General features: G+C 50.3%; 4 protein-coding genes across 4 annotated transcripts; 2 read left to right on the forward strand and 2 right to left on the reverse strand.

Annotated features, from left to right (window-relative positions):
• Nucleotides 1–332: 332 nt before the first annotated feature.
• N7443_001053 (amine oxidase) lies at nucleotides 333–2,500 on the reverse strand (the record flags this gene model as incomplete). The annotated part of the gene is made up of 3 exons (XM_056881109.1): nucleotides 333–1,874; nucleotides 1,923–2,354; nucleotides 2,414–2,500. The coding sequence occupies 3 exons, from the start codon at nucleotides 2,498–2,500 to the stop codon at nucleotides 333–335; spliced, it is 2,061 nt and encodes a 686-aa protein (XP_056746347.1).
• Nucleotides 2,501–3,341: 841 nt separating this feature from the next.
• On the reverse strand, nucleotides 3,342–5,087 carry N7443_001054 (putative DNA repair protein (Rad57); the record flags this gene model as incomplete). The annotated part of the gene is made up of 2 exons (XM_056881110.1): nucleotides 3,342–4,608; nucleotides 4,678–5,087. 2 exons carry the CDS (start codon nucleotides 5,085–5,087, stop codon nucleotides 3,342–3,344), a joined length of 1,677 nt encoding a protein of 558 aa, XP_056746348.1.
• Nucleotides 5,088–9,645: 4,558 nt separating this feature from the next.
• N7443_001055 (uncharacterized protein) lies at nucleotides 9,646–10,011 on the forward strand (the record flags this gene model as incomplete). The annotated part of the gene is made up of 1 exon (XM_056881111.1): nucleotides 9,646–10,011. The coding sequence occupies one exon, from the start codon at nucleotides 9,646–9,648 to the stop codon at nucleotides 10,009–10,011; it is 366 nt and encodes a 121-aa protein (XP_056746349.1).
• Nucleotides 10,012–10,059: 48 nt separating this feature from the next.
• On the forward strand, nucleotides 10,060–11,803 carry veA (sexual development activator VeA; the record flags this gene model as incomplete). The annotated part of the gene is made up of 2 exons (XM_056881112.1): nucleotides 10,060–10,207; nucleotides 10,263–11,803. 2 exons carry the CDS (start codon nucleotides 10,060–10,062, stop codon nucleotides 11,801–11,803), a joined length of 1,689 nt encoding a protein of 562 aa, XP_056746350.1.
• Between the last annotated feature and the right edge of the window lie 1,101 nt (nucleotides 11,804–12,904).

The raw sequence follows: 12,904 nt of genomic DNA on the forward strand, positions 1-12,904 counted from the left end.
CTGTCACGCTTATAATTTACTATCCGCGCCGTCTATCTCTAGGCCATATCTAAGATTTTCTATAGCTCGGAGGACGTACCCACTTCTACGCCATCACACTACACGCTCGAGTGCATTATCAACAACTAGGGGCTTCAGCCTCGAAATTCCCCCTGGCATATTCTACCTTACACAAAGTAACGGAATCCAGGAGGTTCCAGAAAGTAGAGGAGTTCGTTCCATCTCTTCCCCTCGTTATATACCTAATTTTACTTTCTCGCATGGTTTCTTCTGTTCCTGGAATGATATAGCCTACTACCCTTCACCCTTTGAATATTCTCTGACTCCAACTCTTATAATCGACAACAAGCTTTCGCCCTAGCCCCAGCCCCATCCTCCACAAGCACACTCTTATTCCTTTCCTGTGTCGAAACAGCCACATCCAACCCCGGATTCCCAGAAAAGAAGTTAATCGGCTTCAACCCCACAACCATCTTCTCCGATGGCATAACCGGCCAATCCTCAATGCGCGGATTATGAGTCGATCCAAACGTATGCCAGATCACAATGTCCTCATTTCTAACATTCGAGTTCCCGTCTTTCTTCCGCTGCTCAATCACAGAGCTAATACCCTCTCCACCAGAAGATTGCATCGTATGTCTTCCCGCCGGGAAGACCTCGTCGTCTTCATACCGCGTAATCCAAACAGCGTGGGCCCCGAACTCTGATCGCTTAGCGTGGTAAGAGCCCGGATGAGCGAGGAGCATCTGGCTATAACAAGGGTTCAATTTAAATCCCACAGGTGTTCCTGTGATGGGGTTGATTTTGTCTTCGTTGATTATCTTGAACGAGCGATTTGTGGTGAAGTCGAGATCTAGACCTCCTTCTTGGTCTATGATTTTCGACTTTGTGGTATAGCCTACTCCGAAGGGGTTTTTGTTATCGACTGGTAGGGCGTGTGACTCTTCGACTTGGAGGGAGTTGGTTGTGCCTTCGATTGCTGGGTCGATGCGGAGTGAAAAGAGGTGTTGGTGGTATGGAGCTAGTACGCCTGGTGCGACGATCGTACCGTAGCTGACTGTGTCATCTAGGTTAATTGGGCATGTTGAGAGAATGCCTGTTGCGCGAACTTCGTAGTGGATGGAGGCATCTTGGCTGAAATGGAACGCGAAAATATACTCGTAGTTGCTGACTGTTATGATGGTCTGTAGGACTAGGATACGCGAGCGGGTGACGACGGCGTTCTGGGTGCGGTGGTTTGTGTGTTTCCATAGAATTCCATCATCTTGTTCGTGGCAGCAGACAACATTTGGTAGTTTGACTGGTTCGCCGGAGGACGTATTGTGCCAACCGTCGAAATACTTGATTGTGCCGAGACAGTCGCAGCCTAGTTGGAGGTTGTTGGCGTTGATTCCTGCACCGTCGTTGCCTAGGTCAAAGGCTCCTTTTCTGGGGTATGGAGAGCGTGGGTCACCGTAGGGAACGAACATCTCTGACAGGGAGAGACGGTAGAAAAGGCTTCGGTTGTCGTAGCGGATGTCATGGAGGGTTAGTCCTTCGCGATAGTTGAAGCCGACTCGCATCGTCCATTTCTCCCAGCTCAAGAGATTACCATCTGTTTTGAACGAAGGACCCTCGGGCTGGATGACTTGGTACGGCTTGGTAGTTGTGCGTGGTGGAGGTCGGAGATCGGGATGATACTCGCTCATCTCGGTTGGATGGATCTTGCCGTGCTCATATGGTCGCGCATCTTCGCGGGTTTTCTCGCTCTCAGAAGAAGGCAGATGGTAAATTTTGGTCACTTCCAGCTGCTCGGATACTTCTGCGCAGAGCTCAAGTGGATAGGCGTAGTAGTTGGCGTCCAGGTGATCAAGAAGACGCATGTAGAAGTAACACTGATTGAAATTAGAAATCGGCACTAAATAAAGTGGGCAAATGCTTACCATAGTCGTCCGTTCGGTCATTTCGCTCATTCCATCAGTGGCATAAGCCCATGGCTCAATAACCACCATGGCATCAAGAGGAAGCTTTAACTTTTCAATCTCCGCCTGGACTCGCGGGTCGGCTCTGCATGCTTTCTCTGCCGCTTGCATGTAAGCCGAGTCGATGTAAGGATGTTTGCCTGCTAGGTGCTCCTTCTTGATGACTGACGCAGAATGAATATCGACAAAGAGCTCGATCATTTCGATTGCTCCTGAATCACCGCGAACGGTCACTTGCACGCGTGCTGTTCGGACAGGTCGTGAGATCTGGGATTGACCGAAATGCTCCTTCTCGAGAAAGGGGATCATTTCGCTCTTGCGCGGCTCTTGCAGGGTGATGACTCGGAAATTTGGAGACTTTCCTGGCAAGGCTTTGTGCACAATTTGCGCAGCCTGGATTGTTATGTCTTGTCAGCAATGGTTGCTTTCGACCATCGATTAGGCTTCCTCACCTTTGCGATTTCCCCCGGAGTGAGGGGGTCAAACGGATGTGCCATTGACATGTTCTCGGCGGGGTACACAGGACTTTGGGAAGTCATAAGTCGAAATAACACTGCTTGGCTCTGGCGGATGTTGACTCGAGGCAGCTTTCTTATAGAAGCAGAGGAGATAAGAAGATAAGCAGCGTCGGCGAGCTCGGCCTACAGGAAGGAGGTTAGTCACCGATCATTCCCGCGGACTAAATGTACTTAGATCAACGCGGAATACATAGCAAGATACGCAGCGGGGTATACTCCGCCGATAGATCCTAGGTATAAGACATGTCGAATCAGAGGACTCAGCTCCCATCTGAGCGGGCGCAAGATTCGCTAAAGATACAGATTCGGGGTTTCAAAGCACGTTGCAGTTGCGGTATGTGCCAATGACGATGCGTGATATTCGCTAAGGTATAAGAATAGCCGGCATCCCACGCTCCTTCTCCACGCGCTTCAGCGGGACTTCCGCTAACGTTAGGAATAGCCGGGTATTAACGATCTGGGTATAGTGCCGGTTCAGATTAACTCAAAAGGTCAAGTGTGCCTTTTCCATATAGCACGTTAAGATAGATGATGTATTGGGGCAAGACTGACGCTGGTAATAAACCATTGGTGTCTATTCGATAACCTAGGGTAGCTGTTTGTCTGGGCTACCTAGATAGTGTTTAGCTATTTTATATTTTTAAATCATACATAATAAAAACTCTTTTAGTTTGAATTAGTAATTAAGGATTGTCAAGGCCGGATTCTGAGAGGATCAACACTTGATCGGGGTTTTCTGAGACATTCGTTGATTCATAGTCATATTCACTTCGTGATAGATGCCATATCTCTCCGCCCGGATATAGACAAGGAGGCTTAGCGGTAAACGCTCGAGTCATTTGGATCTACTATATTGCAACAATCACCCCCCATGGCGTGCAGTCCTCAGCCCACCTTTCCAGATCTCAAATTCAATCTCATTGTTCCTCTCGCTCAACGATTGTGTCGCTACGACATATTCTTCGTTCGGTGACTTTATCGACCCTGATGTCCAGGGAGCGAAAACAAGCTTCATTTTTCGCCGTGTTATGTGCTCCGGGCCTTCGGGGGCCTTCTGTTTCTGTGAAAGGACTGGCTTCTCGAAGGCATCTAGAGACTGGTCTTCCCCATCAGGAACTTTCGCTGTTTTGGTTGTCTCCGTTGTGTGAACTTCACGAGCAGAAGAAATCACGGGCTTTTGAGCCTGTGGCTTTTCTGCCCGACTTTGCGAATAGAGGTCTGTCTGTTCCCGGGGGGTAGACAGAGGGTACCCGGCATTATCCCAAGGGGGAACTGGAGGACGTGTACCGTCCTTTTTCAATGCAATACGACATGCAATCTGCGTGGACCAGAAAAATCCCAGAGCCGGGGTCTTAAGCGAGGTCTCAGAATACAGACCGTCGCCCCATCCTGTGAAGAACCGCTCTTGGTGAAAGAGACTCAGTATACTGCTACGAGCGGAATTGTTGATGATGTAGGAACCATCAAACTGGTCATCCTCTTGGGCAGCGAATTGCGAAGACGCAGGAGACGATGAGGGAATGAGATTATCCGCAGGTCCCGAATCTGTTCGGCCTCTTGATAATGGTGAGGCATTGGCGGATTCTCGTGCCGCCAGGGCAGCGCTTTGACTTGAGACAGCTGGAAACCCTGGTCGGAAGGAAGAATCACTTCCATTTCCTTCCGCGGGTTCGAAGCGATCGGACACCTGATTCGCGACCACGATGGCTATGTTTTCCTTCGCGGCAAGATTCCGCAGCATCTGACCCAGCTTTGCAAGTTCAGTGGACCGGTTTGACATCGCAAGCATGTTGTTAGAGGAGTGTTCAGCGCGGTAATTGGAGGTTATGGAGTCGATGATGATCAGGCCGGCATCGTACCGTGCTATAGCAACCGGTAGCTGGTAATTGAGGATGTGGTCCTGACTCTCCAAGTCCATGGCATTAATGGAGAGGACGTTTTGTAAGGACGGCGCCTGGTCGGCGGGCAAAATAGAGAGGTATGGATGGCATTCTATCAGCTGGGATAGGCGACCCGTCGCTAATGGGTGTTCGGTTGAGATATAGATTGCACGTTTCTTCAGCCCATGGGGCTTGTCCAGTTGCACCGCAAGGAGGAGGCTGAGGAGGAATTGGGTCTTGCCGCTGCCACTGCAAACGTGAAGCCACAGGTCAGAACCACCCATTCGGTCTCAATCGTGAATGCTCGCTACTACATACCTCTCGCCAGTCACCTCTGTCACATATCCGGTCGGTACTCCACCTCCTAAGACCTCATCGAGAGCCGGCTCTAAGGTGCTGATTGTGTTCCATCGCGATGGTTCGAGCTTCGTGGCCGGGCCGAGATCAAAGCTCACAGCATCACCGCTGATGCTCGAGCTTGAGAACTCTTCTCCATTTTGTTCTGTCGTCACCTGTGTCTTTTCGAACCCAAGATCGCCATGCAAAGCCTCGACGATGCTGGCGGCCAGTCGCCGGACGTCTGCGGGGGGCACATGAGCGCGTTTCGCGATCTCGAGCGTGTCGAGCGTGATAAGGTCGACAGTTGAGATCTTGCCTCGCTCAAGAGGAGGAAGAATGTGCGCATAGGGTCTTGTCGCAAAGCCAGGCAGGACAGATAGAAGATCCATAAGAGTTAGAGGCAACGCCAGGTAGCAAAGCTGATCTCGCGATTATTCAAGCTTCCGCGTCAGCCAATCACAGTCGCCCTCCGCATCAGCAGAACTATGACGCGACCAGCAAGTGGCTATACTTTAGTAGACAATTGGCCTGCATTGGGCCTTGAGAGAGCTTTCCAAGCTACGCACACATGTAGAACTACTGTCTTCTAACGGAAATTCAATCGCAAGTGCTGGTTCTATGTTTCTCACCTGCCAATCTATATTGAACTGCCGACTTTTGAGAATTTAAGCGACCGTGATCCAATATTAGAAAGGATCCAAGACTCACTAAAATTTGTTACTACTCTCTACTCAAGAGACCCCAATTATTACATATGAGGAGCAAAGCTTTTGATTGAGTGTTCAGAGGCGGACATTCGAGGTCCACATATGCATCCGGAATTCAGAATTGGACGCGAAATCGACTACTATAAGACATTGATTGAGTCAAAACTTAGACTTGAAACGATCTAGAGAGATTGCTGTGGCATATTACCCAGTAGACTGATCCCTACGAAGTGCAAGTAACTCAAGTGCTGTTTAGTGATCTATGGTTGCGATACACTAAGTTAGTGATGTCGTAGGAAAACACGCAATGTCCGATCCTTCGAATGTTGGACGTTCGTTCATGGTTTCAAGAGCATAAAGCATAAAATACGCGATGACCAATGCATTGCCATCATGCTGAGTACTTATTGTAGTTGAGATGGCCCCTTTGTATGTCCAAAATGAGGTGGTTCACGCAAACCGTATTAGAACTGAGAGAAATAGAGCCATTGAACTCGTGTGAGATTGAGCACGGCTTCAATTGCAGTCGGTAACCTAGAGATGAAGGGTGTCTATGGCGAAGTTTGCCGACCAATCTCTATGAAAACCTATGACCAGTATCACCTTGTCAAACACCGTACGTTCCATGTCAAAGTGAATTCTATATGAACAAGTAAATAGGTGGATCGACCAATGTCCCATGTCCCTGCCGTTAAAAGTGCACACATAGTGATCAAAACTGGATTTAGTATCGAAACATAGTATGTCTGCAACTGCGCCGACAGACCAGTCCAGCCAGACTCTCGGCACGTAGCGATTCATCTATAAAGAAAACAGCCTCAGTCCACACGCCCAATTATTCAATTGTCAGCACCCTTAAACCCGACAGTCAGAATGCTCGGCAAGATGACCGTTGACCCTGAGCAGAGGAAAAGATCAAAGAGTCCGTCATACTGAGACTGTCCCAGATAGGAAGGTCAAAACAATGTCCCAGCCCCCAAGACACGCATGGGCGGATACTGACAATGAGATAGGCCTGAAGTCAAAGGTTCAACAAGGCAACAAAGCCATCCATCGTAACCACGCCTGGCCCGTCCTAGTTCCCGCTTACAGCCCGAGAGAAGGCTGATCAGAGTGGCTTGCGGATCAGGCGATCATTCCAGTTCGCACTTTCAATACGGATGGGGTATACAGACCGTAACCGACGGTCAGCGGGCCGCGTTTCTTGGTCAGTACGAAATGGCGTTACCTATTAGGTAGGTGGGTAACGCGAGTTCTCGATTTGAGGGACGCTATCACCGCCGGTGGGTGCATCGGGGAATCGGGGTCCTTTGGGCTCGCCTTGATTGTGCAGGGAGTATAGAGCCGGGATTAGATTGAGCACTGAGGGGTGAGGCTCGCCCCTGGGCCAATTGACAATTATTAGTACCCTGCCTGGGCACCCGCAGACTATAATCTACGGAGCAGAGAAACTCCCGGCCGGGTGTAAGAGATTCTGATGTCACCGTCGTCTTGTGATGTTGCTCATGTGCGCAAGCGACCTATTGGTGAACTCCTCTGCTTTGGATCCCACATGGGCAGGGGTCTCGATTAGCAGTCTACAGGGAAAAGAAAGTGCAAAAAGCAAAGTATGAGTTACTTCAGGATCTTGTGGATATAGAATCGAGATATGTACCGAAAGGTTGGGTGGGAAACCGTTGAATCAGGGGATCGTGGTCCGTGATCAATAATCACTCTCTATTTTCAGTACGCAGTAGGGATCAGAGGACTGAGACCCCATAATTACACTCACATGATCGAAAGCCTAGGGTGCCACGCGAGTTGATGAACGCACTAGTATTGTGACTTTTATGTATTCGGCCCCAGCATGGATCTTACAATGCGATACAATCGTCTGACTTGGCGACCTGGCCAAAACAAGGAAACCGACATAGTTTTTTTTTCGCACTATAGTCTTCTAGGTGGCCGCCAAGAGAAGAGGCCCTAATCCCAACTCAAGCGAATCATTCTGGAAGGACAATGTTGGCGCTTCAATCGTGTGTTGGACTTGTAACGGCCACGGAGATGTTGCCGTGTATCCGAATGCTCTGATGGGATGAGCACTACCGGCAACGGATCGAGACCCCTAATGACGAAGACGTAGATGTAGCTTTGACTGCCGGAGTAAAGTCGTATATGTACAGCCTTGGACTACGACAATTACCCGCTGGGGTGACGATTGAAGACATGCATTGCAGCCGTGGGCCGAGACTTTCCTGAGTGGTCGAAGTGCAGACCTCGGCATCATACTCGGTGGTCACCATCAGGATGATCTCAGGGGGCCATACCTATAATTCATAGAGTCTAATACGAACCATGCCCTACATTTCATGGCGTTTAACGTGTCATATAGCAAACTCCCTGCTGGGCGCCATGGCACGATCTCCAGATCGACAACACCATGAATTGACTAAAGCGCTCTCACTGGATGGGATCGGGACTCCGTAGTTCCTGTGCTCCGAGTTCCCCGGTGCTAGACCATTGAGATGAGCCAGTAGGAAGCGGGGTCGGGGAAACAGCTGCAGATAAAAGTTGAGTCTGCACTCCACTTACGTGGGAATTGTTTGACATTAGGGACATGTGTCTCGCTGCATCAAAAGTACTCTGTACTGCACTAGGGCGGGCATCGTGTTATATTACGAAAGTGGTGTATCGTCAGGCGATACAGTGAAACAACGAAGACTGGGCCGGATGGGTCTGTGGCTTCATCGGTGCGGACCGTGTACAAAGCGGGGGAAGAAATGCCGACCTAGTAATTAACCATGAGGTTGGGACTAGTTGAGCATATCTAATAGACAGGAGATCGTGCACAGCTAAGGCAGGATCATTATGATATCCTAAGTCGGCCATGAGCCCATAAGATCCTTAATATTTAATGCCGGAAGAAAAGGCCAAGTCGACAGCTCACATTTCGCATGGAGCTCCTCACAGCGAGGGTGGGAACATCCAATGTGTCCACTAATCGACTACAGTAATTACGAGCGGGGTTGAAATATACACCAATAGGAACGGATCGACGATCAGAATTTATTGCATGAGGACCGAGGATAGGACTAGGGGCTAGCTCTTGCCTGAAAGCGCATGGTTCTGGGCGATTGTAGTCAAGGCAGACGGGATCGAACCGTGTTTTCTTTTTCTTGCCGGGGTCCCTGTTTGCTCCGTGTGTGGATGCGTACTCCGTACAACGGCCTCCATGCCCATGGGTACGGGTCGAGTTTATCGACTTGATAGACGTCACCGCGTTCGGAGAACGAGCTTGCCAAAACATCTGATGTAGGCTATGTATCTAGTAGGAAGGCTAAGTATTTGGTAAGGACAATTCACGACCGGACTTCCATTTCAAATTCCAAACTTCCTGTTAAACCCGATCTGGACGAGGGCTGACAGACCTGGTCCAGAGAAATACCCGTAATTTAAGTATCGACCCCGATGCCACCACGTCAGCAGCAACGCGTAAAAGCATCAGGGTGGACGGCATCGGTAGCTAAGGATGATATTCAGGTTCCAATGTTTGTTTGAAGGTGTATGCTCGGTATACATCGCTGATGAAAATAAAGGACACCGGTCCGTTGGGCTGGGACTGGAAAGTCGGGTAACAATGAATCCGCGAGCCATGGATCACAAACCTAGGATTGTTCGGGTGGCACTGCAGTGGGAGTGATGCGCAAGGGCTGTGATTTCCCGTAGAACCAAACCCTCAAGATCGACCCATCTCAGGATCACAGGGGACTGTTAGCTCCTGGGTCATCTATGCGCATTGGATGATCTCTAAATAATCTAAGCATTAAATCAGTACAGTACAAAAGGAATGAAGAGTAACTAGGGATCATGATTCTCAATACAGCGAATACACGAAGATGCCCTAATGTACGACGCTAGCACGCAACTAGTCAAGACTGAGGCAGCTCGCACTGAGACCGCAGATCGCGTCGACAGCCCCGAAGTTGTAAAGCTGTAATTGAAATGCAAAGGCCCCGTGTCCGCGAATTCTGGACTTGAACGAATGGACCCCACTGTTCTCCGTGAGCAGCAGAAGGGCTAGAAACGAGTACGGATAGAATAGTAGATCAGCACATTAGCACAGGAAAGAGAAGAAATAATCATAAAACATAGAATATGGAAAACGGAAATGACAGCCCCTGGGGTGAAATAAAATACCGAGTCTCGAACCACGTATATTGCCCATGCCGCAGTGGCCCATAGCAGCGTCCTGTACCCTGTCATGAGTGTCACCGTCTCCCTTCCCCTCCCAAACCTTCTCCTTCCATCACCTCGGGGCATTTTCAACATCCACACTCCGGGCTTGCTGGTCGACTCCCCCGTCCGCTCTCTCATTCTCCAGTCTATCAGTCATCGTGCCTCGACAACCGATTTGACCTTTGATCGTTCGTCCACTGATTTCCCTCAGGGAAAGCAACGGGGCTCCTGGCGAATCCTGGGCAAATTGAATCAAGTTGAAGTACCAACTAATTGCGAACCGGTTTTCGACCCGTGGAAAAGGAATTTGTACGTCGCGCGCCCGAACCAAACTCTAGACTGGTTTCACTCCACCACCGGCAACGCCACCCAGGAGTTCTCCGCTTGCTAATGTCGCGCTACAAGATAGACGAGGATAATACAGCCTATTACTTCAGTAATGGCATCCCGACCTCCTATGATGCCGCCTCATAATGAGACGGAGCACTCCGTCAGTCGCATTACGCGCGAGGGCAAGCAGATCACCTACAAGTTGAGTGTGATGCAACAGCCCGAGCGTGCCAGAGCTTGCGGTGCTGGAGCCAAGTGTAAGCAATACCTTTATTCCAGTTGGTGTCCGCCTCTGCTGACTGCCGACAATAGCGTCTGCCGATCGTCGCCCGGTTGACCCTCCGCCCGTCGTCGAGTTGCGAATCTTCGAATCGGATCCCAATAACGAAGCACAGAAAACCGACATCACCTTCGCTTACAACGCCAATTTCTTCCTCTATGCAACCTTGGATACTGCGCGCCCTATCGCTCACGGGCGGGTGGCTGGACCGCCGTCGTGCCCTGTATTAACAGGTGTACCCGTCGCCGGCGTGGCATATCTTGACCGGCCGTCGCAAGCAGGTTACTTCATCTTCCCAGATCTGTCTGTGCGCCACGAGGGTCGATATCGCTTGAGTTTCCACCTATACGAAGAGATCAAGGATGCCAAGGATGCCGACAAGAACTCGACTTTGCCCAATCCCAACCAAATAACACACCCGACCTCGTCCAAGCCTGGATCCCCGCAGGCATTCCTTCACTTCCGTCTCGAGGTGAAATCCGTGCCCTTCACCGTATACAGCGCGAAGAAGTTCCCCGGTCTGGCCACGAGCACTTCCCTGAGTCGCATCATCGCCGAGCAGGGTTGCCGTGTTCGCATTCGTCGCGATGTTCGGATGAGACGTCGGGGCGAGAAGCGTGAGGAGGATTACGACTACGACGAGGAGAGAGCGGCTGTGTACGCACGTTCCGATCGGTACTCAACACCAGATCGCTATGCGGCAGCCACAGTGGAGCGCCCCCGTTCGAATAGCAATGGAAGCACGATGCAGTCACCATATGGGTTCCCACCCGAGATTCAAAGGCGGCCTTCTGCACCAGACTACGGATTCCAGTGCCCACCACAGCCCTACGAACGGTCGATGCCACCTGCCCCTATGGCGCACGCTCAAACGCCCTCCTATCAATCCCACCTGTCTTTTGGCTCAACACCTGCTCATTACCCTTCCGCCCACATGCCCCCCACACCACCACCGGTTGCACCGCCCGGCATGTACTCGCCTCATACCACCTATGCCAACATTCGACACCCATCAGCCGTCTCGGAATACGAAGGAACACCTGCTGGATATCCTATGGCACCACCGATGGCAGACCGAGCCGGTGGTTACCCGAAGAATCCTATGGCTTCTTATCGTATGGAAGCGCCCAAATTACAATCATACATGGACCCTCGTATCCCCCCCGATCCTTCCCCATATCAGCAGATGCCGCCGAGTATGCTTCCTCGAGCAGAGCCACCAGCGTTACCTCACTCTCTACCGCCCCTCAAGGGTCTCCCCAACGAATATGTGCAACCGACTATCGAGCCAGGGTCTCCGACCGGATACGATTCTGTTTCTGGCAAACGGATGCTGTATCAAACCGGAACCACCGCCGTTGGCAAGCGATCCCACGAGGATTCATTTGGTCTTGATGAGCGCTCGATGCAGAACGGCATGCGTCCTGATGTCCCGACGTACAACAGTGCCTACCGCGATTTCTCTTCCGAGAGCCGTGCTGCCCTGATGGCCGAGCTTGGTGGTGGCTTTGAAATGGCATACAAGCGTGCGAATGGACGGATGGTCATGAAAGTCCCTCCAGGCAAGCAATAGAGATTCGCGAAAATTTGACTCTTTTTGAGAAGTCATACCCTAATTTTGAGAGATATGATATTCAATCTTGACATATCGTATCATTCCTCCCGATCTTGTTCTGACCCCTGGACTCAGGAGACATGGGCGCCCTGCAAACCCTTTTTGCATTTCTGTACATGAATTCCTTACCCTTTGTGGTCTTTGTTTGCCTTATGCCTAGATATCTCGATGCATTGTGTCGTCACCTCCCTTCTTCTATAACATCTTTCTTTGTTCAGTGTTCAACTATTCCGCGTGGGAATCGATTGGTCAATGCTGGGGTTTTGTGTGGTTGCGTTTTTATGTTCCCATTTCTGATGATCTCTTTGCGCATTCGTTGGGATTTGGATCGTTCATTTACTTCCTTTCATATTTTCCAAGACCAAGATGAGACACCTCCGTCCTGCTCCTCCAATCCAGACCTGGATACAGACCCTGCGGCCAGCTCGGGGTAGATTCCCCCCCCTCCGACTGGTTATATACAGCAGATATGGACTGGAAAGGGGCGTGGAGGCCGGCTCCCTCCCGTCTTGGCGTCTCCTGCGGTTTTTGGGATTTTCTTCACGGCTGTAAAAAAGGATGGCAAAGTTGTATCTCATTTTTGATAGCGACCTTGTGTGCCCCTGCGATCCTTTCTCTCCTTTGGGAGGAGGGATAGGATATGACAGTGCATAGGAGTGACGATTCGTGAATTTCCCTTGCTTGTTCCCGTTTTCCATGATATCACCTTTCGGAGGCCAGTAGCTTAATTTTTCTTAAACGGCGTTATGGGATTTCATTAATACCTAGCAACTTTTTTTGTTTTGAATACGATCAACGTTCAATCAGTTGTACAGAGCAGTAGATAAGTAAACTACTCGACGAAAGACCAGTAGACCCTAGGTGCATTCCTAGATTCCTTGTGCACATGTTCGCCTGAGACAGACGAGGTCAAGGAACCCCGGATCGACTCCCTGTATGCCTACATTCTAAACCGTGGAGTCAATAAATGAATCGATCAAAGGTGGAGCAAATGTGTAGCGGGTACATAAATGACGGTCTGAAGTTTCGTGTTAAGTGAAGTACCGAGTACCGGTTACC

The sequence above is a fragment of the Penicillium atrosanguineum genome, assembly GCF_028827265.1.
Source record: "Penicillium atrosanguineum strain IBT 20685 chromosome Unknown utg000001l_segment0_segment0, whole genome shotgun sequence".
Taxonomy (NCBI): Eukaryota; Fungi; Ascomycota; class Eurotiomycetes; order Eurotiales; family Aspergillaceae; genus Penicillium; species Penicillium atrosanguineum.